At 41.9% G+C, this 24,996-nt stretch overlaps 1 protein-coding gene across 1 annotated transcript in view; it reads right to left on the reverse strand.

Moving 5' to 3' along the window:
- Window positions 1–383: 383 nt before the first annotated feature.
- The window catches only part of LOC103362648 (membrane-associated phosphatidylinositol transfer protein 3), a 108,449-nt gene continuing 83,836 nt past the window's right edge, over window positions 384–24,996 (reverse strand). Inside the window, exons 9-19 of the mRNA XM_008289056.1 lie at window positions 23,288–23,445; window positions 22,187–22,357; window positions 12,536–12,727; window positions 12,243–12,391; window positions 8,372–8,488; window positions 3,908–4,024; window positions 3,656–3,804; window positions 3,269–3,418; window positions 2,897–3,080; window positions 2,590–2,718; window positions 384–2,441 (exon numbers count right to left, since the gene is read on the reverse strand). Coding sequence (XP_008287278.1) covers window positions 2,106–2,441; window positions 2,590–2,718; window positions 2,897–3,080; window positions 3,269–3,418; window positions 3,656–3,804; window positions 3,908–4,024; window positions 8,372–8,488; window positions 12,243–12,391; window positions 12,536–12,727; window positions 22,187–22,357; window positions 23,288–23,445 — 1,852 coding nt within the window. The 3' untranslated portion in view covers window positions 384–2,105. The remainder of the gene's footprint in view (window positions 2,442–2,589; window positions 2,719–2,896; window positions 3,081–3,268; window positions 3,419–3,655; window positions 3,805–3,907; window positions 4,025–8,371; window positions 8,489–12,242; window positions 12,392–12,535; window positions 12,728–22,186; window positions 22,358–23,287; window positions 23,446–24,996) is intronic.

Raw genomic sequence — 24,996 nt, forward strand, 5'->3', positions numbered from 1 at the left:
CAAAACATACATCGAAAATATCTCTATTTACAATATTTCTTCTTAGAAAAATATGTTCAACTTGCACAGATTTTCAAACATGACCACAGTAAGACTCAATTCGACCTCAAGTGCACAAGACGGCATCAGATTTCATCACGAATCTATTGGTTCCAGTGCAGCTGTAATAAATGGATGCGAAGGGGCATCCTGGCGGAGTTTGAACTCTCTAATTGTACGATATCCTGCAAGCTACTGCAACTATCAAGCAACTAAACTAATGTTAATAATGCTAATTACACTTTCATGGTAATTACGAAGGGAAACAAGTTCTGATCACTGTCTACAACTGTGTATTAATCTGTAAACATTTTTGGTCAAAGAAACACTTTTCTATGTACTAATCGAATCCTTCAGCAGTTACAGGAACCAGCAAGCAGCAGCGACAGTGCACAAACGGGCGAGGAGAAACAAAAACTACAAATACGATTAAAATGCAAGTCTTTGCTTCTGGAGCTAAATCCGCTGCGGTGTAGTGCAAATGCGACCTCGGGGGCTGAGCTGTGCACACCGCAGCACTTCAGCGGCTGCAGAGCGGAGGGTCTGAGGTGGCTGTCGAAAGGCATGTTCTGCCTGACTGGTTGAAGGGAGAAGGGGTGTGTGTGTGGTAAGCCAACCAGGAAACATCCAACGGTGGAAGGGGTGTATAGGCAGAGGCAGGCGTTTGGCAAGGTTAGCTGGGCTCCAGACGGCACAGCTCCAAACCTAAATGTCACAGTGCTTCTGTGTCCAGAGGGGCCACACAGGCGTGATGTGTGGTGAATATTTACATTGGTTGGAGAGTCAGTGCAGGAGTCCTTCAACATGACCACCTGTCAGCGCAGCAGCGTGAACGGCACCAAAGTGCAGTGCAGCATCTGGTAAACTGCTGCTAAGGCCGGGGGAAGGTCTCAGAAGCTCTAATGCAGCCATCATCGTGGCATTTTTCATCGTCTGGAGCATGTGAGTGCGCATAAATATGTGTGTGTGTTTCCCCATCTCGAGTACATTCTTCTGGTTTTACAATTAGACACTGTTTGACACAGACATTCGCAAAAAAAATTGCTGCAATCCTCGACATTGTCCATTGAGCGTGTTTAGGGGAAAGGAACAGGTGGCAAAGTGTAGAGGGCCAAGCAGGAGGTAAAGCTGAGCTGTGAGGGACACCAGCAGAGGATCCAATGTACATGTACAGTAGGCAGCAGTGACACTGTCGAATGAGAAGAAAATCAGTCAGGACTCTCACATTCGAAGCAAAGTTAGCACACAGTTGGGTGTTTGTGTGTGCTGTGTCAGCGTATTTGTTTCTACAGGCTCTTAGAATGACTCAGCTGCAATTTCCATAATTGCACTGACAATATTTCCAAATCTATAAATGAGTGGATTACAAGCTTCGGAGGACATTGCAGATGCGCCTGCATGATCATTATCACGGGGAAAATTCACATTCAGTCCTGCTAGGGAACTGCTGCTAATAATAGCACCTCTTACTCAGGTTGCCACATGAATATTTAGTCCTGAGAGAAAGCTCAAGTTGTTCTTTACTTTCCCTCTTTGTTCCAGCCATTCTTTCCTTCTATTCTTTTAAGCTCTTTGAATTATTCATTTCTAAAAAAAATAACAATGCATCTCTGACTAAAAATGTAAACACTGTAAGGCATCAGATGCACAACGGGACATAATTTAATGAAGGTGGACGTTTATTGACTTTGCTGGAGCTCGACAGTAGTGAGCAAAATCAATCCATGTTTGCGTCAGAGCTTTGCAGAGCCTCGAGCTCTTAAAAGCTTAACAGACAATGCAGTGAAGTAAAAGGTGAAAAGCTATTATTCAGTGAGGATTTGTTAATGTTATATTAATGTTCGTGACTTTGCAGGTGCTGCAGCAACATGAGGAGCATTCTGGCGGACTCATTTGAGGAATGCAATATGGATGGGAGCAGGGGTCAAAAATAAGACACAAGTTGGAATCATCCTTTAAATCGCTAGTGTACAAACAATGAGGTGTCACCTTGGCCCTGGACACTAAGACCCGTTTGTTCTCCTCCTCTTCCGTCCTCCTGCAAGCCTTCCATTTCTTTTTTGGTGTCAGGGAGTGGTGTCTCCACGATGCATGGAGGCCCGTCCCCATGCACCTTGTCCACCTCCTCCCCCTCCCCCTCCTCCTCCACCACCGTGGTCCTTATCCGACTCCGGTTGGCTCTGGGCTCGCTCAGGCTTGGGGTTGGGTGTGCACGGCGGGTCGGGCTGCTGGACCGACATGGTCCTGCGCAGGTGGGTACGCTTACACAGGAAGTCCGGCTTCGCTGAGAGGCCGAACGATCCTTTCCTTAGGACCATACGGACCGAGGGGGATTTCTTCGGTCTGGCTCTGTGCCCAAACTGAAGCGTAGAGAGGTGCGCTGCATAACCCTCGCTCAGGAACTACGCAGAGCACACCAAAAGGGAAAATCAGACAGAGAGGAAGATTAAAGTGAATGAGAAAAGCCAAGAGAAAAAGCCTAAACCTTTCAAGTAAAATAGGCAGACAGGAACACCATGAGATAAAGGACACAAATGAAAATAGAGCTACCTGGCACTGGGTTTGGTACTTCTTTGAAGGTCTGCCGACAATATAAATCTGCGAGGGGCTAAGGCCTAGCATGTTGTAAACAGAGATGTCCTTCATGGAGCCATAAGCAGAGTTGATCTTAATGTGACACTGGTGAGAGACAAAATAATCAGTCAGACATGTGCGTGGCATTACAATGCGAGTATGCAACACGGTGAGCTTGCCAAAGAGTGACGAGAGTGAGAAAGAGCTGACTGTAGGGAACAAAATATTGCAAAGATTAACTGTCCTGTTAATGTCACAGTGGCAGTTTATCTAAAAGGTGTACCTCCTGTATGAGGTTCCTGAGGAAGATGGTCTTTTGCCGCAGGGGATCGTGAACCAGGCCTTCAGAAAAGAAGATCATCCCGTGGGGAAAATTGTGCTGCGAGAGCCAGGATACAACACGCTGTTTCTGCATATCTGGGCGACCTGTGATGTAGATGATCAGATAGCCCAGATCCTGCCAATGCCTGCATGCGAACACACAACATCAAACACATATCAGAAGGATTTAGTTTGAGCGGTAGAGGTGTTATCGCGGAGAAGACGTGCTGAGAGGCTGAAAAAATGCAGTGCAAGCAAAGGCGCTCGGTACTGAATTTGTACATTAATCGGTACCCTTCTAACTCTTAAGAGGTGAATATGCACAGGCAGTTACCTGACTACATCGACAGCTCCGGGGCGGACCTTCGGGTCACTGCCCATGATTGACACGCTGGCAGCAAAAGAGCCGTCAATGCTGAAGACCACACACTCCATGCCCCGCGGCAAAACTGTCAGGTAGGCCTCTGCACTGGTTTGATCCCCCCTTGGGATTGAAAAAACAGAGAGATTACATGAGAACTGAGCAACTTCAGCTGCTACACATAGTTGTTACGCCCTTCAAGGCCTCCCTTTCATACTGAAATCTCTAGCAAGACGCTCACACACCAATACTGGGCATGGACATACAACCAAAATCAATAATTCTCTCCTTTTTCACGTATTACTACATTTTATTTGATAATAAAGCGCTCTGTAAAGGGCATGCTACATGCAGACTTACTTGACCACCATTTTAATCGGATACACTCCCAGACCAAGCTTCTTGGTCTTGGGTATGGTGTACGTGACTCGGCCACTGCTGTTGGTGACTTCGGTGTCAAAGTGCACCCAGCGGCCGGACTGAGGCTGTGTCATCAGCAGAATGTCCACCTGAGAAGGGACGGGGAGGGTCAGCAGGTACGGATTACCATTAGTCTCGGACACAGAAACACGCAGTGCATCAGCAGGAATAAATCAGGTAGCTGCTTTTCACCTTTTCTCCAGTCAGAGTGACCATGTCTAAGGGGCCGTACATGAAGCGACCAACCAGAGTCTGGGGGCCGTCCTCGGTGGCAATGACATCATTCACCCGGTGGTTGGCTGTGACGTTCTAGGACAAGACGAAGCACAACATCCATCATTCAGAGCTCTAACGACACAGTTTAAAGAATAAATTGTAACAATAATTTCTGTGTGGATTTGTCTGCTTATGAGATGCTCCGAAGTAAATCAATGAAGATCATGAGATACAGTTCAAAGCTCCAAAAAAAGCTACTTAGTGAACTCTGAGGTGAGATTATTTTGTCACACATCAACAGCACTTCTAATTAATTGAGAAGTAGCCTCCCTCCCTTGTGTTTAAACCTCAGCAAGTATGAAGCAGACTGAATTCACAAGCAGAGCCAGAGGTATAAAGCAGTACAGTACAGTTAAGAGACGCTGAAATGATTTAAGGATTATTTGCAGTAACAGACAGCAACATGCTACAGTATCATATGGGGTGCCTCAAGGATCTATTCTTGGACAACTGTGCTTTTAAATATCTGGCAAATACCTCTGACACAAGATTGTTGGTATGTTTCGCAGGTGATATTTCACATCACATTATAGGCAAATATGCTTATAACGAATATGCCGTCTCTTCTTTTAAAAATCTAATTTTATGCTACATAAAGTGTGGATTCAAATTTATTGTTCTCAGTTATTGTTTCGAAATATTCCAAATAGCTGAAGTGGAGGCAAATGGACTTCTCTATTTGGTTCTTGAAGACATTTCATCCTTCATACAAAAAGCTTCTGCAGTTCTAACTGACTGATGGGGAGTCCCAGATATATTTGTTCACCCCGAAATCGCATCGCTAAATAACTTTTTAACTACCCAGGATTCAACTGTGTTGACAAGTGAATGGTTGTCAAACTGTTTAGGGAGGAGTCTCAGGACTACATTATAAGTACCTGATAAGTGGATCCCTCCTCTGTTTTGATCCAGTTAAACAGACAGTTTGCTTCACCCGTCTCTAAAACTATCTGTCTTCTCCGTCCAGAATGTATCCTGTGCTGTCCTTAAAGGACTATGACTGATTCTTTAAACTGAAATGGGCTGCTGACTCTTGTTCTGAGGAGCGATGTGATTTATGGGTGACAATGTATATCTGGGACTCCCTTGAACTGAAGAAGCCTCTTTGAGGAGAGGATCAAAACCCCTAAAAAAAGAGTCCAGTTTCCTTCCAATACTTAAGATTCCCATGACCTGGATGACTGAGAATCCATGTGCAGTATTTATTATTCTTAGTTACAATTGGTAGGCAACCGAAAAAGCTGACTTCACATGTCTTTAGGGTATTAATTGAAAAGCTTTTGTGAAACATTGACTTTCTTACTGAAATGCATTGGTTTTCTTGTTATTGTCAGAAATCATTTACATCCAATAAGTCTATAATTCCTTCTTGGATTGTATTATAGCCCCCCCGCTACCCTAGTGAGGATTAAGCAGTGTATAGATAATGGATGGATGGATTAAGTAGGCAAGTGATCATTTTTTTCACTTCTTAAACTGTTTTGAGCAAAGAAAATTTGTTAGATTAGCTACGTCTTACAGTAATTGTCATATATATAGTACTGTGCAATTGTTTCAGGCATTAAACACACGAATGAAGAGTGAGGATGCTTTTGAAAACAATTTAAAAATAGTTTTTAACTTAATCCGTTACTATATACAACATGTAAGTAATCAAAACAAATGTAAATTAAATACAGTTTTGCCACATCCCCCTCAAGCCTTTAAAACGCCTTTAAATTCTCCCCAGTGTACAGTTTTGTACACAGGTTGTTCCAAGCACTTTGGAGAAATTGCCACAGTCCCTCTGTGGATTTAAGCTGTCTGGATTACTTCTGTCTTGTCATGTCATCCCAGATGGACGCCACGAGAGTCCTGTGGGGGCCACAGCATTTAAACAGGACTGTTTCCTTGTCGCTAAGGGATTTTTCTTTGTGTCTCTGGATGTTTGGGGTTCTTGTTGCATGCTGTAGAATTAATTTGTGACTGATCAGATGCTTACATGATGGTACTTCATAATGTAAACATCTCAAATCCCTAAAGCTTATGCACATTACAGTTTATGACTAGACAGTGTGAAGACTAAGTATGAAATGACGTCTGTGTCGGCCTGAGCTATTAATAAGCTCCATAAAAAATTGTTGCTGCTGTTTGTCCTTGCATGACATGTCTTTACAAGCCTTTGTGACATAGTATTACACAACCAGCGGGTATATGGCTCGCGTTTTCCACGCTTTAATGTGTTGCATTTCCAGAATTTAATGTCCAGCCAAATTTCTCTAAAGTATACACTGAGGGACCTTACAGAAAAGCGTGTTAACTCCCTTTTAAGCGTCCTTGTCTTGTTCTTCCCTCCATATTGCACTATTCAGCGAGTACCTCCAAATGGGCCAGCAGAGAAACACTAATCCCTAAATCTCTTCTTGCTGAGATGGTTGCATTTTAATAGAATATTATGAGCACACTGATGTATAATTCACACACTGTTGTGGGCCAACATGACCGAAATTCTAATTTTCCGACCAACTCCTCTTCTCTGTCCCGTTGCTCTCCCGATTGTGGTTGTTGCCCTGTAGATAGTGTTTTGTTTCTCATTCGCATTTCTGAATTTAGAATTATGAGACAATGATGAAATGCTTTTAAAACGTATAATCGACAGGGACGACTTATGTAAACACAACGCATTCCCAGATGTACAACTTTATGAGTAAGCAAAAGCTACAGCAATAAATGTAATTCGTTAACTCCATCTTTGCTTATTGCTGCCATCTCATCAGAAGTAAGCGGCTCAGATGACATTTTGTTTACTTGTAAGTGCTCTGCTCTTTATTGACAACGGAGCAGCTGCACACAACAAACGCGGCTAAGTGTTAATGTGGTTAACAATGTTGTTGTTGTGTTTTACTGTTTCACCACACCAGCTAATGATAATTGATTTAAAGGATGTGGCATCTAACGGGGAAGTTCAACATTTCCAGCTGCTATCCTGCATTAGCTTCGTCAACAGCCAATTGCTTGCCAGCACGTGGTCTCGCTGACTGATCCTGCGATGGCGAGCGAACACGTATGCGTACACCTGTGCATGCACTTAACGAATAAAAAGTGCATTAAACAGCATGTCCTGTTGCTACGTGACTTCAGGAGGCCTGACAGTGCTTGGCATCAGCTTATCCGTCCCTGACACAATTCACTAAGAACTCCCTGTGTGGTCATATGTGAAAACGACACAAACAGGCAACATGTGGCTCGGTATCACACAGCATCCTCTCGCGCACAAAAGCTGATCTGTGAAAGAGCAGCACACAACACCAGCAGCAGCAGCCGCACCAGTGGTCCCTCTCCAGCAGCGACAAAGACCTCTTACCAAGCCAAGGAACATCAGAAATAGATGCCAAGCCTCTCTGAATAGTAGCACTTTGCAGCAGATGAGCCGGCAGTGTCCAGATTGAATCAGCATGGAGCTGCTCCATACTGAATTCAGGACAGAGGAACTGCTTTAAGCACCATCATACAAAAACACATCCCTTAGCAGAGGTGAGGCATGAACAAGATGGGAAAAAAAGAAAAACCTTCAAACTCAAATATAGTTATGTTTCCATGGCATTCTGCTTATACAGTTCTATTTATAGCCTCATGAAAAGCAAGCAGTCACTAACTTGGTGTCTTTAGAAAATGGATAGCATTGTGACCTTGATTGTTCCACTCGGCGGAGCTCAGACACATCAAGTAATTGCATGCGTCTTCCCGCTTCAGCGCTTCAAGGTGAAAGTGTGGGAGTATTTTAAGAAATTCAGGCCACAGTCGACTAAAGCTGTATGAATTCAGCATTTAACGACAAATGTATTTTTAGTTTGAGCGAAGGCCACCGCGGCAGCCTGGAACAAGCTTTCCAGCTACATTCAGACATCGAGGCAGAGAAATTTACGATTTAACCTTGACGGTCGAGAAACCATGTGATGCTTGCATCAAGGTATGTAAGAAAGTTTCACATTCTTGCCATTGTCAGTTCAACCTACACTAGAACTGTTTTGATCCAAGGATGTTGAATAAACGCCTAAGCTGACCCTCAATCTGAGAGTCTGGAGCAAAAAAAAAAGAAATAAAATCCATCTTTAAAGGCAGAAAAACAGTTCCGGCTGTGTGTGATGTTGTGTAGGTGGGTATATTTCTGAGAATTAGAGGCACCTTGGAGACAATATCCCAGCTTGTGTAATATGTTGTGTGTGAGCCAAATTCTTTTGTTGAAACATTCATGAATTTGTTCGCGTTAACTTTCAAAATGTGCCTCTAAAAATGAACAAAGTGACCCTAAATTCGTGTTTCTGCTCGGATTGATTTTTGCCATCAGAGCAAACTGGGACGAGTGTGTTTATACAAAATAAACACCAAATAATTTATTACCCGTAGTTTGACATGTGTCCTCCTTCTGAGCCATTTCTCGCGTGGGCTGGAGGGAGAGAACGGAGCTGAGTCCAGGCGGTCGGCTTCCTGGGTCTTCACACAGTCGCATCGCATGAGCTGTCAGTTAAAGACATACATGGGTAAGAGCGGGCACTTTCACACATTTTTCCAGCAGAGAGAATTGCTTTGTCTGTCAGTATTCATGCGGCACAAAGAGAAGACAATAATAACGTGGAAGGAGCCCTAAAAAAAGTGAATCTGCAGTCATGTTTGAGGATCATAAAACGCAATTCCAATGGAAAGCGTTGGCGACAAGAGCCACGTTGACACAGATTAAAGGCTGAGAGGCGATTTGGAGTACTTGTAGAAAATTACAGCTCGCTACTCGAAAGAGGTCCTGAATGTCATTTTTGATTCAGTCATCGAGTCGCTTGGACCTTGGGATGCTCCTTGTTTCAGAATATCTTCTTAAACATGCTGAGAAAAGTACAGAACCAGCTAGATGTTAATAAATAACTTCCTGTGCAGCTCTTATAGTTCATGACAATCCTTTGATATGATGAAGCATTGAGGTTTATTAGTTATTTCCTATGAGCTTCCTTTATTCCCCGTTATGCTGTATTATAAAGAAGACATGACACAGTAGATAGTAGCGGGGTAAAATGAAACCTCTTTTTTCTACTTTCTATTTATAAAACCAGCATTTTCAGAGGCTTTTAATAGGATGTGACATGATACATTCATGCTCTTTTCTCACATTTCTTAAAATATGAAAAAGGTACAGGCTTCTCACATGCTAATGATAACATTTCCAGGTTTCATGGTTTCCAGCCTCAGTGCTAGAAAGCACTTGTGGCACTTTAAGAGGCTTCAGATCAAAGGTTGGGTCCGTACGACTGAAGCAAGTTGATGATAGAAATATGGAAATGACTGAAGATTTAACCTGAGCTCAGAATATATTTGCAGACCTTTAGAATTCTAACCACCCTTAAAAAAAATTATAGGCGCCACGCATTTCATTTCTGACTTTTGCAGATTAAAGTCATGCCCTTTTGCATTTATTCATAAACCAGCCCAAACTACAGAATGAGAAACAGTTTTGTTCAGGTTTTTAATCGTATCAAACATGGATGCTGAAATAACTTCCACTTGTCTGAAGCCCAGATGTGATGTGAGATGAATCCTAAAGAGCTCCACTGGAGATAAAGAGCGCCGACGGTTGACAGTGACCTTGCTCTGTTTTGCAGACTACTGCACGATCTCCACAGTCCTGACCATCGCTCATCAACCCTAAACCGAGGTTAAAATGTGCCTTTATATCATACACAGTGTTCTCAGCTGTAACTCCAGATCATGACTCAGCACAAGATTGAAGCTCGAAACACAATAAGATGTCCAGAAACGACCTCACACAATATTTAGGGTTGAACGCTTCAGTAAATCTCTGTTTAATTCTTATTCTGATTGGTTCTCTGCACAGTTAAAAGCTATAAAGCCATGTTGGCGGCATTACTGGCTCGCTGCCACGCTTCTGCTAATAACATATTCAGGGTGTCACGTGCAGAAGAAAGCGGCGAACAAATAAGCAGCGTTTTTTTTTTTTTTTCTAAGCTGTGTTGTTTGAGATGCAAGGAGACATCATTAAACGGTAGCAGCTGTTCCACAAGTAATGTCGTTTTGTTCACGGAACTGGCAAGAGAAAAAAAAAAACATCACAGAGTCACATTTCGTTGCCTTAAACTAAGAATGCCACCTAAAAAGTCAATAAGGATGCAACATTTAAAGCATGAATTAAAGAGCAGAATTAGAATTTTGGAGTTTTGGCTCAGAATTATGAACTATGTACTATTATGTACTATTAATGGAGTTTCCAACATCCCAGGTATTACAGAGGCACTTTAAATTCTACTACAACATGCTTTTAGTAGCTGAATTTCTTCACCTTTTCCAAAGATTTTCTTTAAAGAGCCCAAATTATGCACATTTACAAGTTTAGAATTGTATTTTTAGGGTCTACTAGAATACATTTACATGATTTATTATTCAAAAAACACTTCTTTTTTTTCTCATACTGTACAATGCTGCAGCCGCTCCTCTCAGTATTAGTAAAGTCTGCTCTGATTGGTCAGCTGGCCCAACAAAATCAAGGTTGTGTGCCCTGGTTGTGTGTTGTAGCTGTACATCTACAAGCACAGGCAGTAGTCCAAACAAAAGCAGCCCTATTGATAAAATAATGGTGGACTGCCAGAAAGCATTCTTTGTTTGAGGATGTGCCAAACCAGCCACTAGGCGAGCATGAACGAACAATGGCTGAACGAACTCACTCTGGACTCACTCGTAACTTTGGACCGATTTCACCTGGTCAGAGCGGACCGGAGCTTAAGGGAGAGTGGTAAGAAGAAAGGCAGGGGGACTCATCATGTGTGTGAATGAGAGATGGTGTGATGTGATGCCGGCACGTCAGCGTTAAAGAGCAGCGTTACACGAAGGATGCTGAACTGCTGGCGGTTGGTTCTGCGGCCGTTTGACCTGCCGAGGGAGGTTGCGCACATCCTGACGATTGCAGTTTACATCCCCCCCCTTGGCTGATGCTGCTGCGGCCTGTGAACTCATCCATAGTTCAGTGTCCCAGCTGCAAACATCACAACCTCAGTCTCATCTCAGGAGACTTTAATCATACATCGTTCTCAACTACTCTTCCCACATTCAGCCAGTATGTGGACTGCCCAACCAAAGACGGTGGAGCCTTGGACCTGCTGTGTGCGGACACCGGATGCACATTACCTAATTATTGTTATTTTCTTGTACTTTCTTTCTATGTTTTTTGGCTGCTGCTGTTTACCATAATTTCCCAGGTCTGGGATGAGTAAAGCATATTCTATTCTATTCTATTCTATTCTATTCCATTCTATTCTATTCTATTCTATTCTATTCTATTCTATTCTATTCTATTCTATTCTGCAAATGTGTTACACGGTGATGTCAATAAGTAGCAGAAGAAAAGCCTGGACTTCAAACCAGGCATTTCAAGCAGGTAAGGAGCAGGCTTTATGTGGCAGAGGATAACTCTCTAGAGCATGGACTTTGGTCTTTGGCAGTTTGCAGATCTTTTCATTGCACAAAAAAAGCTATCACAAAGGGGAAAACCCAAACAGCACAATATGAGCTCTTTAAATCAAGTTATGGAAAGCATTTGGCATTACTCGTTGTATGAAATGTGCTGTATTAATAAAGTTCCCTTGCCCTTTGGATTACTAGCATATCTTCTTATGTCAGCACCAGATTATGAATTCATTCAACCGCCTTCCAAGAAATGCCAACGCAAGATTCTAAAAACTCCCCAGTTAATATTAAGACGAGGAAAAAAAAGAATGTTTGCAGTGCCTCTGTATCCACTTTTATTACCTCCTACAAATGTCTTGCTGGTGGTGTTGTTATGTTATACAGTGTTATACAAGCTCGCAAAGAGGTCAGTGGATGATGGAGTGACAGTAAATGGCTTCCTGCTGCTCTTATTTGGATGTAACACTGTGCTACAACAATGTGGATGTGGAGCAGAACACAGCTGATACATCAGGGAAAACAGAGTCAATATGCAAGCTTAAGATCTAAACAACAGACTTAATGTGTACGTGAGTTCATAGAATCTTTTTTACTTTCTGTAACCTGCAAACTGTTTTGTTGTGAATTTACATTCTGATCCGGCCTTCACATAACACTAGTTGTACTAATCAAACCCAGAGAACAATCCATAGTATGGTAATTTAATCAAGGTTTTGTATTTATGCAGTAATTGTGCAGAGGATACTTCTCCCAGTTCGTGAAGCGTGCTGGGGAAAAGGCAATAAAGCCATCAGCAAGACTCTCCTACCTGCCGGAGAACAAAAGCTGCTACATCAGTGGACTCCCAGTAGGAGGCGTGAAAAAGGTGCGGCAGAGCCACTGTTGGGAATGCGGTCAGCACATCAGGGCAGTACAGAGCATAATCCAGCCTCTTGGAGCCCCACCAGCTACTGGAAACTGAAGCATAAACACACAGAAACGCGTGGACATCTGAGGGCAACTTACAAGCTGTGAAACCTCATCAGCCCAAAATTTGTGTCCAGGAGATAAATCAAAGACGGCAGAGTGTTTTTTTTCGATCTGTGTTTCCCTCCTACTCACTGTTAGTGATGGTGTTTCCCAGTTGGCCCATGGAGCAAATCGACATTTCGCTTTCCACACTGGTCACGCTGGCTCTGCGGCCTCCCTCGTCTCCACCTTCGGTCTTCGTCTCAAAGGACTGCTGGGAAGCCGAACCTCCATGAGACTGCTCACCTTCCAAAAACACATTCGGATGGCCTTGGATGCTCTCGCCTGGGGAAGGAGGAGGAGAAAAAAGACAAAGGCAAGGACAAACAGACAGGAAAGAAGGAGGGAAATGCTTTGATTACACAGCAACTGACTGGCCTGAATCTTTAAATCAATGCTGTTATTTGCCTAATAAGGTAACTTCTCATCGTGTATCGACTTGCTTTGTGTTGTATCAAGGAAAACCGCAGACAAGCGCTAAGCAGGAGAACAATGATAGTCGAGAGGCTGCTTCTGCTCTTCACGGAACTGCAAATTTATTGGTTTTGTATTTCGTATTGGCTTTGGGAGTCCGAAAAAAGGCGCCTTGCTCTTGGGCTCCTGCTGACAAGTAGAATAATTTATCAGGTTGGGTTCTTCTCTCCCACCGGCAAATCTCTCCGCAGCTTTTCTCCTATTTGTTCTGTGATAATACTGTATAATGAGAAAATGAGAATTTTCCCTGGAGATGTGGTTTCGCTAGACATCATGGATCCAGTTGTTATTCCCCGTGTCACAGAGCCTGGATGTAGCATATTTCATCAATAATTTAATCGGTGGAGAGGCAAGTGTCTACCCGCTCAGTTCAATAGCACATCTTTCTTAAAACCTGCAACACATCCCAGGGACAAAAGGAACCGGCTTGTAATACAAATTCTGTCTAGCAGTAGCAGCGAACATAGCAGAACAGCAGGAAGCCAAACAACGCAGCTACTGTAGAAGGCCTATCTCTTTCTTTGAGATCTCCCCCACACATACTGTTTCCTTCTTCTACCTGTATTATGAAGCTCAAAGTGTTTTTCAATCAGACTCTGGAGAGTACTCATTATCCTGTTAGCCTGGCCCAGTATTTTGCAGCGGCTCTATTATGTAAGTGGGAATGGCTTGACTCATGTCTGAATGACTCCACCATTGTACCTCGCTGTGTGTGCAAAGATGAAAATGATGACCCTGTAAGCCAATTAATGTTCTGCCAAACAGTCGAATGGGATGCAATCCATATATTTGTATGTATGTCACAAACACGAGGAGACGCAGATGACCCCACTTCGGCAGAATGTCATTTAATCATCATGCGTATCAGTCCAGTGAGATGTGATGGAGTGGATGTAACCTGGAGCCGAAACAGGGAGCCGAGATGAAACGAGAGCATCTTCTTGCCTGCAAATGTTAATGAGATCGCATTAGGTTTTATGGGAGAGGATTCGGCTGCATCCCTGGAAATAACAGATTCTCCACAGCTTCCTCTGTCCGTGTTTACATCGCTTCTACCACACACAAACATTAGCATTACAGACAGTACCACTACTCCTGGATGGTGTGTGCACCTGCCTGAATTCAATATGAGTTTAAAAAAATGTATAAATCCATCAGTTTGTATGAATATGTGTCACATTTATCACACAGAAGAGTCATTTTGGTTCATGAAGCAGCCAGTTATTCGTGGCTTCAGCTTTTCTCTGCTGACTGCAGGGCTGGTTATAAATAAACCCTCAGATACAGACACATGTTGCACACATGTTGGTGTGTGAAGGATGAGCCACCGCAGCAGAATACAGATTAACCACCGCTTCTCTCAGACGTGAGGCAGAAACAATCCATATTAGGTGGACTGTTCTGGATGGTGGATGATGGAATCTCACACATACTGCACCTACCAGCGTCATCAGACAGCTTTTCTGTGCAACATGTCTGCTTGTGAATATCTTTGTATTAAAATATGAATCTAGATCAAACTAGGGTACCGTATACTGAGAAAAGGGAGTAAATGTCAGTTAGTTTGCTGGTGTGTGTGCTTGTGTTGCTCATGATGTGGGAACATAAATCTGTCGGGCTGCCCCCTGAGAATCGACAAGTGTTGGTTGATGAAGGGAGTCTTAGTCGACGTGGCTGCTCCCTGCAGTGATTGAATTAATTAGATAGGTGGAGCGGGAAATCCAAAGTGTGGGATCATTTCAGAGATAAAATGCCAAGATTGTGACATGCAAACTGAGTGCTTCTACCCAAAAAGCTGTCCCAGAGTTTTTGACAATTAAAGAAGGGTGTTAGCTCAAGTCATTTGCAAAACAGAAATCGAGTAATTAATAGTAACTAATTGGAGAACAGTAAGTCTAATAAATCATTAATGGCTAAATCAATGTAACATCTGAAGTGATGTAGTTACAAAAGTGTGTAAGACAGAGTTAAAGTAGGGACGAACATTTTTGTCTTTTGTTATACTGTTTAAGTAAAATTTAAGTTGCTGTAGTTTTTGTTTCTTGTTTTATTTTATTTTTTTAATTCTCTCTCTTCTAATGCCTCTAGTTGCTTTACCTCCTCCCTTTGTCTGTTTCCCTCCTCTTTTGATTGCTCTTACTAGTTTCACCTGAGTCGTGTATCACCTGTGCTGTATTTCTTTGTGTATAAATAGTCTTGTGTTTCCCTCTTTAGCTGCAAGTTCATCTTATTTCCTTCCTTGTGCTTACCTGCCTGGTTTTGCTTGTGTTTTTCTCCTCCGTCTGATTTGTACACGAGTTCTTTTGAACCTTTTTTCGTGTTACTCCGGCTTACTTTGTTCCCTTCTTTTTGTTACCCCCTTTTTGGATCGTTGCCAGCTCCCTGTGCTGTTGATTTATCTGGGCTTTAGTTTCTTTTGTACCAGCCCTTCTTTGATTAAAGCTCGCCTTTTGGCTTTTTTTTTTTTTTTTTAGTACCTGCCTCTGATGTCTGTATTTGGGTCCTTTTCCAAACAACCTTGTAGGACTTACGCTAAATTACACAAGCTATTGGATGGATTGTTGTTAGGTATTGACGTACATCTAAAAAAAAAAGTTGTATTACTCATGACGTACAATGCAACGTTTGCCACTCTCCAATCTCAGGTGTCTCAAATTTAGGAACTTATATCGATTTGATATCCCTGTAATTTCATTATAATCTGTCATTTGATTTAAAAATTAAGAGGAAGAACCTTATTTGCAGTTATCTGATATCTGATTGTACTCCCTAATTTGATTAATTAAAAGTTATTGGCAGAAAATGCGGTCACATTTTAGAGGCTCTATTTTCACAGCTGCCTTGGAAAGCGACAGATGCGTTTTTATGAAGAACTACTTCTGGATACTCTGGAGTACTTATCCAATACTGAGGTGTAGTGGTTAGATCATTGAGTTTTTACAGGCTTCTGTGAGGTTAAAAAAATTGATTTTTATGAAAGTGAGTGGATTTCAAGAAATAACTGGATTGGGAACTGATGGTGAAAGATCGAGATTCTCTTTCTGGTTCTGGATTGTATAACCTTCTAGGAAGCAGAGAAGCAGGTTAATTATTGTACGATGCATCCCATAAACCACTCAACAACCACCAAGACTCTTTCTCACAATTCGAAATGTGAATATGACTCCACTTGAGTCACTCTGGAAAGAAAACCAACAAAGACTTCTATTCATGTGAAACCTTCTTTACCGGCACCCGGTGATGAAACAGATGGATGTTGACAATCGGAGGACAATTCAATGACCTCTTGGAGACAACAGGAGACGTATCTTAGCACCCAAAGGAAACAATAAGCTTTCAAGGTGTCAGATCTGAGTCTCAACAAACCTCTCAAGGGCACAGGAGCTGCCTGTTGAACTAAACTCCAAACTCTCTGCTTCTCCAACAGTTTGAATTTTATACATCAGAATAAACTGCAATGTTTAAACCCAAAATCAAAGAAATCTGGACTCGATAATCCTGAACAATCTGTTGTTCTGCAGGACCAGTATTAAACAAACATGTCCTGCTTCCTTTTATGTTCACAAGAGACACTAAAACTCTTCAATCTGTTCCCTTCACCTGTTCTCAGAGACAGGCTTTTTGTCTCAAGCATATATGCTCCAAAAGTCTTACTGGTGAACGTATGTGCTTGTATTCGTACTGATAGTAGAATTTATTAATATTTACTAAATGACTCAGTCTATCAGGATGTCATGTCGTTATTCTTTGTAGGTACTTAACAGCCAGATTTGTATATTTAAGCCATGATCTCAAAGTTGGGTTCTAAAGGTATTTGACCTCTGACCTCTCAGCGACAGAAGAAGGAAGCTTCAACTTTAACACCATCACTGGAAATAAGCATAGACTGGTGAAATGCCGATCAGAATTTTGCTTCACACGGCTGCCACTGGAATGCAAGTCGCGGTACATTTCCTTTGTTAAAGTGGCGTGGTGGCTTTTTTTCCCCCCTTTCTTCAAGCCCCAGTTTTTCTTTCTCTCAGTCCCCATTCTGTCTCTGCGTTCCCGAACCAAACTCAACCAGCTGCCTTTTTCCACACCACAGCTGCAAGAACCTCTTTCTCCCTCTCCTGCAACGCCGCACTTATTAAGCAACTATTTCACGGACTGGCAGGTAACACGGCCTTTCTTTCTGCCAAAGGGATGAATCTGGAAATTAAAATTGGCTTCTCAAATCCAAAGTAATTCCAAATCCATCACTGCTCTCATTCAGCTTGCTCACCTGTGGCTTACTTTCATTGCCAAACTTCAGTCTTGCATTCATGTACTTATTCGCATATTCTCCTTGTAGGTCAAGTTTATTGTGCTGTTGTGTCACTGGTTGTTAGCAGCAGTATTTAATAAATGTATGATTATTGTATATCACTGGATAGGTGGGGGGGCCTTGAACCTTTAAACCTTCAAGTGTAGTTATGCTGCAGTAGAATTAAGTGTCTCGATGGCAATTTGTATGGATCCATATACATACTGAAAATACAGCCCTTATATATACTGTATACACTGCATACTGACTACAGTAATTCCACCAATTATACCTGTAATAGGAATGCATGCTCATGCACACACACACACACCAACACACTGCACAATCTGTTATCATTAATGAGCCCTGCCCCAAACCTCTCAAAGGAGTCTTATTCCCTTCCAGTCGGCACAGCTCTGCCTTTCTTTCACAGCACAATGAGCAGAGAGACTCAGGGAGGAGAGAAAGAGGGACTCTGGCACATTATCTGAAACGCGCAATATTTCTGAGGATGTGTTCTGGGAAAAAAGAGGAGCATCGAAAATCTGTGAGGGTTAGAGGAGGCAAGACGGGGCTAAAGACAGACACACAAAATAATGGGGAGAATAAAAGGCCAAGCATGTGCATGCTAATGTGAAGAAAAGTCTACGAAGAACGCAATTAGAGTGCACACACGAGTTCCATTAAATGACAAGTATGGACACAGAATGATTATTATTTAAGCATGCGGCAGGGGAGAGTGAAACAGCTGATGACAGTGGTTAAAGGAAAGGATGAGCAGAGCATTCATAAAGTGAGGGAGTATGATTGGCCTTGAAACGTCTTTGTAACAAATAGAGACTTTCTAACTCGTCCCCTCCGGTCCTCGCCACGCTCTCCACTCTTAATAGCAAATAACGTCACATTGAGCAAAAAAAAAAAAAAGCATGCCGCCATCTTTACATGTAAACACCATTAGCCATGCGATCAATGCTGAGGAAAGTTACAATAATTCCATGCGTATTTGCTGTCTTGGGTGATCATATTTCCCATTGGACCACGGCTTGGAAATCAATAGGAAGGGGCCTTATTCTCTCCATATTAGCAGCATTCGTCATCGTAAAAGCTCCACTGTTGACGGCTGCGGATGTCAAAGTCGTACCCGCGGGAGCCTTATCTGACTGGCTCCCCGTGCCTTCATGCCAGCAAATTACCATATTACAGCACAGGAAATGTGCGCCGCTGTTTCTTCCGTGCGTCTGTGTCTGCACCTGTCTGTGGTTTTTAATTTAACACGTAATTTGACAGCATCCAAGCCTCGATCAATGGAACAGTGATGCAGAACCATTATTAAAACCCGCTGTAGCTGCAAGCCGGTGCTGCGTGTCTGCCTCTACACTCCATCGCCTTTATCGGCACCGCGGCTTAAAGAGGCGTCAAGATTCGTGACTGACTGAACATGATTGAGTTAATTTAAAAAATAAATTAAAAAAACAGCTTGGGCAACGCTGGTAAAAACAGACATGTGTCCAATGTTCTTTGTACAGCAGTCCCATAGGAGTGAAACACAACATAGGTTCTGTGTTTAAACAACAAATAAGCTGAGAGAAGCTGATGTATTAAAGATTGGTACAACAGTGGGAAGACAGATTTCCATTATAAAACTGTATGTAACAGCTTTTTTCAAACTTCATTCCTGATGTTTTTTCCAGCATCATTCGTTTATCTTTCTGTTGGTTTCCCTGTCTGCAAGATTACACAGCAACTAGCTGAATTTCATGAAACTTGGTGGAAAGGTGGAGCAAGGGCAAAGGAAGAACCCATTAAATTTTGATGCGGGTCCAGATCACATTCTCTAAAACTGTGAGATCGAGCCTTGGCCTTGGTGGAGGTCTGAGCTCTCTGAGTGCCCTTCTGGCTGAGTACTGTGACCATGAGGGGAAAATTCAACTCTGCTTACAGATAATCTGTCATGGTTTGAGGGTTTCGGTTTTTATTTTCTAAAATCACCTCTTGTGTTTCTCCCTGTTTGTCCGTTTGTATGTTTTCTATCCTTTTTCAGTTATACCATGTTTGGAAGCTGTCTCTGATACCTCTCTTTGTGTATTGTAAGTTCGACATAGCCAGACTTTATTTGTGTAAGCTGGCTTGAGAAAACCCTAAACCCCAATCGGATATAACAGACATCACAGTGGTGGTTATCAACTTTATTTATTAACTGGATTTTCTTTATACGACTCTGTGCACGCTCACATAAAAAAGGGGGTATTTGATGCCTCATTTAACTCTTCTGCACAAAATGAACTGACGGCGTGTCACCTACTTCAGTCAAGAGGAACAGGTTGCTGGAAATGAGAGCTATGAAGAATATAACAGTATTAAAGTCAAAAATGCTGTTACAGCAAATGATCCAAGAGATTTCCACTCTCAGTCCAGCTGCTGACTTCTAGCGTGGCAGCTGCACATTAGAACTCTCAAACATTTAAATTCTTTTAAACATGAAACTCAATAAGTGCATTTAGGTCTGACAGTGACCCATGATGAAAGGCATGTGGGACTCCATTTATTTTTAATTAAAGTAAAATTGTATGCAATTGATTGAATGTCCATAGATAACTATAGACTAAAACATTCTAATCTCTGTTGTATTAACGGCACTATCAGCAAATCAGGACCAAGCACAAAAACATATTAATGTATTTCCTGAAAGCCCAGCTGAATGCTTGTTGGTTCCCGTGGTAACCCGGGGTGGCCATGGCTCAGGTGGAAGAACAGCTTGTCCGCTGAGCGCAACACCAAGTTGTTTCAAATGGTTGCTGAGCACCTTGCATTCGTGTGTGACTGTGTGTGAACAAGAAACACACTGTAAAGCGCTTTGTAATACCCAGGTTCAAAAAGTGCCATATCAGTGTGGACCATTTACCATAATGGCACCATTATGGAACCATTATGGAACCATTTACCAGCATGGTTTCTTTCAGTGGGAACGCACAGCTCAACAGGTTTGCAGATGCAACATATTCCCACAGCTGAGAATCTGCATCACTTACAGGGAATGACGTCAGAATCCCAAACTCTGAACAGAACCAGAGCAGATTAGCTAGGCAGCATCAGTTCCCATGGCGATCTAGCAAGTTAAAAGAGAGCCACCTTTGTGACACGGAAAACGCTGACTACACGTTCAGCAAACCACATTGAAACATTAATCTTGCTTCGTAGTACAAGCCCTCTGTTTTCTTTGCGTCTCGCCTCTGAATCAGCCCCTCTGTGTGTGTGTGTGTGTGTGTGTGTGTGTGTGTGTGTGGGTGTATATATATATATGTATACATGTATATATAATCGTGTTTCTTCCTCTTGCAGTTGCCAGTTCACCTTCCTGTTTACTACTCGTGCTTCCTTCATCTGTTCGGCTCGACGTGTCTTTTGGATTCAGTTTGCTTTAGGATTAGTTTTCTTTATTTATGGCCTCTACTCCTTCCAGCCACGTGCTGTGTGTTCTCCATCGGGGTTCTTTTCTGAATTGCATGTACCAGAATCAACCAATATTAATTATTTTATTCATTAAAGTAGATTAGAGAATTCTGCTGCCTGTTTCATAAAGTCCAGAGATGCTTGAGCATACAGTGGAATATTAGGTTGGGACTTCCTCAGCTGTGCCAGTTTGCGTGGATGAACATTTCCGTTGTGATCTAATGATTATTGTGGTTGTTCTAATGGGGCTGTGCTTTTGGCCATGAGGGAGAAAAACATTTTTATGACATAAAATGATATTAGATGGATCTCCTCTATGACTTCAAATTGGCTCGTCGAGTGTTTTGTGTGTTTTTTTTAATAGAGAGTTCGTGTTTGTTACAGTTTATGAATATATTTAGTTTTCAGGCATCTGACAAAACACCAAACCTATTTAGATTATCATCGTGACTTGCACAAAGTTATCACCATATATATAAAGTGTCGTGATCATTTCAGTTGATTTTTATTTTAAAAAGCAAGACAATCAAGTAAAATTTGCTCAAAATCTCAAATAAAGTGAAAGAAAAACAAAGACAGCGCTTCTGCAGCAATCTTTTAATCCTAATAAAAGCCTTCTTCCTTTATCTCCGAGCCTCAAACTCTGTACATGTCAGTGTTTAAATATTCTGTTTAATCATTTCTGTTCTTATTCTACTAAAACTATCACAGGGATCCCAGCAAACAGGATAGTTGAAAGCACAATAAATCTTCTACATCGCCCAGAGAGCATATTTGATGAATCTCCATTTAGTTAATCATATTTCTAATGACTGCATATTGAGTAAAATGCTTTTAAATTTTTAAAGGCCTTGCACCAAACCACAAAGCTTTATCTTCATATCTGAGGTTCATGCTCGTAGGCTGTTAGTAAAAGCGATCAGTCCTTGCCCTACTTTCTCTCGGTGAAGTAGGTGGATAGAGAGGCAGGGGAACCAGGCGATGCATCATAACTGCTGTTTAGAGCGAGTCTCGATGCCCCAAAAGTGGGCTAAAACATGCTTCAAATAAATCTGTGGCTCATTCAGGGCTCACGCTCTACAACCAAGCCTTCTAGGGGGATTATAGTAGTACTGTGCCACATCGAGCAGACTTATATCTCACATACTGTGCCTGATCCGCAGAGAGCGGTGTCAGGCTAAAGGTACTGCACCACAAGAAGATCAAGTATAATTACTTCAAACTTTACGCTTCGGGGGCAAATTTTAGTTCAGCCTCCGCAGGACAAAAACACACAAAGATGGAATCGAGACTATGTGCGTCCCTGCATCCATATCTGTGGACATGTGAGCCTGTCAAAATTCACATTACTAAGTCACACTGTGATCTGGTCCCACTTAGAGAATTCCTTAAAGGTTTCACACCTGCTTTGAAATGCAAAGGTTATTAATATGGCAACACAATTACACCGGAAAATGGATTAAGAGATTAAATATTAAGGAGAAGCACCTACCCCTGACGAATAAATACATTTTTTAAGGATCTAATCACCGTCCTACCTATGAGCATTGAGCGTCCATCGCCGAGAGGGTAGCGCTGGTAGCGCGGCACAGCGAACGGGGGCAACTTGTGGAAGAGAGGCTGCAGCAGCGGCTCCAGTCTGGAGGCTGAAGGATCCGAGGGGTAAAACAGGTTGAAAATCTGAGAACAGGCCGGATGAAGCTGGCTCACTGAGGGTCAGAAAACACAACAGACAAGCAAAAACTGGTTAGGAAGGCAAGCAGGGATTTTAGTCTGAAGAGTAGCTGAGTCAGATCTAAAACAAAACTCCAGGTGAAGATAAATAACTCCGACTCTGATCTGTGCTCACCATCAGATGACCTTGTTTACAGTTTACTGCGCTGAGGAATAGAAGTAGGGTACAAAAAAAAAAACTTTCCTTTTTCTTCCTGAACCAGCAAAAAAAACAACCTTCAGAAAAGCAGAGTGATAAATTCAGAGAGAAAATCTGCTTAAACCAGCCTGACCCTGTTAAAAAGTCTTTTCACAGAAAACCAATAAAACCAGGAACATGACGAGATCATCCAACAGTGTCACATTGCAGCCGTATTTGAAACTTCAGACTATCAGTTAGATGTAATTTGTTGTCTTTCTTATGAGTTTAGTAAAGTTCAAAGTGAATTTTAAATGAGCAGACTATCGGGTAAAAAATCAGAAAAACATCAAAACAAATGTTTTCTTTGTATCTGTGAGGGCACGTTGCTGTACAGTGAGTACAAAAAGTAGCACTTGGAGGCTTTCCCCTTTTATTGCTTTTCGACATTGAATCATGGTCAGTAGAAATTGGCTTTTTTGATGCTTCAGTGGAAAAACTGTGTAAAAACTGAAGTGTCTAGATGTGCAAGGCTAACTGAGATCAATCCACACAGGTCCAATGCTGTCATTATGGCCACAGGGGTGAATACTTATGCAGTCACTTTATATTTTAAAGTAAATGACATTAAATTGTACAAATCTGTTTTTACTTTCACATTAAAGAGTCTTTTCAGGTAAATTCTAAGCCAAAGTACATTAACCAAGATTCAGTGTTGAAAAACTTTCAAGAGGGATGAATACGTTTTATAGTCGATGTAAAGGCTTTACATGTGTCAGGTTCTTACCCTGAACGGCGGGCAGCACGGTGCGTCTCATGGCCAACACCAGGCCCAGCGGACAGCCCAGCAGGAAGCAATCTGACACCTCAAAGTCAAACTTGCCCGGATTCAACACCAGACTGGTGCTGCTGCCTCCACGTACCTCCACACTCTCCTTCATCAAACTGGAAATCAGACATGGACACAAAACACAACATGTTGCTTTAATTGACTCTATGCTGCTTTGTTTTCCTATTGACTGCCTGCTGCTGTGGGCTACCAGCACAAAGGTCTGTTTTTGTCTGCTCTCTGAGACATATGCCATCCGTTGGCTGTCTTCATGCTCACAGATGCTAATTCACTGTTGTTTTTGTTTTTTTTTTCTAAATTGGATGGCAACTGTGAAGCCAGAGGAGCCAAGGCAGCGTGTGCTGGAAGGCACATGAACATTTTATGGAAGTGATTACTGAATCTGCAATAAAAATTTATTAGACCACCTATCTAATTTGTTAATCGCTATATATATATATAGTATATGTATATATATATATCTATATACCATTCAGCATCATGAAGTGCTTTAATGTGCACTCAGCTCTCGACGTTTTACCGTTTTGAACAAGAATGAGAAATTTCAAACTGAATTCACCTTTTTATACCCAAATCTGAGCCACCTCTGAGAAGTCAGAAATTATTGAAGCATAACATTCAACCACTAAAAGTAATTTTTCTGTTCAGGAATGCAAGTAAATGGCGGTAATTTGACATCTTGATCAAGAAATAATAATGTCCTTTTTTATTATTTTTTTTTTGTAAAACAGTAAATTTGGATTTGGATAACAATAATATTTATATTTTAGCATAAAAAATATAATTTTGGTTCAAGAGCTTCTACATACCGGTGTATTAACCGTTACAGAAACATAAAAAAATGTTTTGGTAATTACCAGTGCTGGTAATTTAGGGTAGCTGTGGCATAAACCTTACATTGGGTGGTGGTCTAATACATTTGTTAAGCACTGTATATGACTGGGATGTACCTGAATTACAAGTGGACATGTTAGACTCATTTGATTGTGCCACGGGAAGTACATTTGTGTTGCATTGTGTTTTTTGTATCACTGCTTTCTATGAAGAATATGACAATGTAAGTAATGAAAACAGAAGAAGAGAATGTCCATGCTACAGGATTGTGGTTTAAAAAGCACTATTTTAAAGAAAAGTAGGGATAATGTGCAATTCTAAATGTCAATAATATGTATGCTGAACTTAAAAAGGAAACTGTCTCGGTCTTGACACCCGGATGAGTCAGCGATCCCTTTGCTTTGTCCTGATTCAAACGCAGGCTGGCTTGTTTTAACATTCAGGGGTCGTAGTCAGCAGCAGGCCTTTATGACTCAGCCCGAGCAGCTCTTCACTCCGCTCAGGCTGCTTCGCCCTTACAGCTGTTTGAACGGCACAAACCCCTCACTGCTGCCGACTGACGAGACGCGTCTGCCGAGTCGAGAGCTGACATTTCCCCATTAAGTCCTACGCAGGGAGGAAGGATTAGCAAACAGTCTCCAGCCATCTTTAAAAGCCAAATCAATAGTGCTTTGATTGCTTTTCTGTTTTGTTTTTCGTTTTGTCTCTGATAACGCGGCCGCTTTAGTTTTTTTTAGTTGTTCACCTGTTTGATACTGCAGCAAAACATCCTCCTAATATCTGCTGTATTCCAAGAAAACAGCGCCAGGATT

Source organism: Stegastes partitus, unplaced genomic scaffold (assembly GCF_000690725.1).
Source record: "Stegastes partitus isolate 25-593 unplaced genomic scaffold, Stegastes_partitus-1.0.2 Scaffold591, whole genome shotgun sequence".
Classification (NCBI taxonomy): Eukaryota; Metazoa; Chordata; class Actinopteri; family Pomacentridae; genus Stegastes; species Stegastes partitus.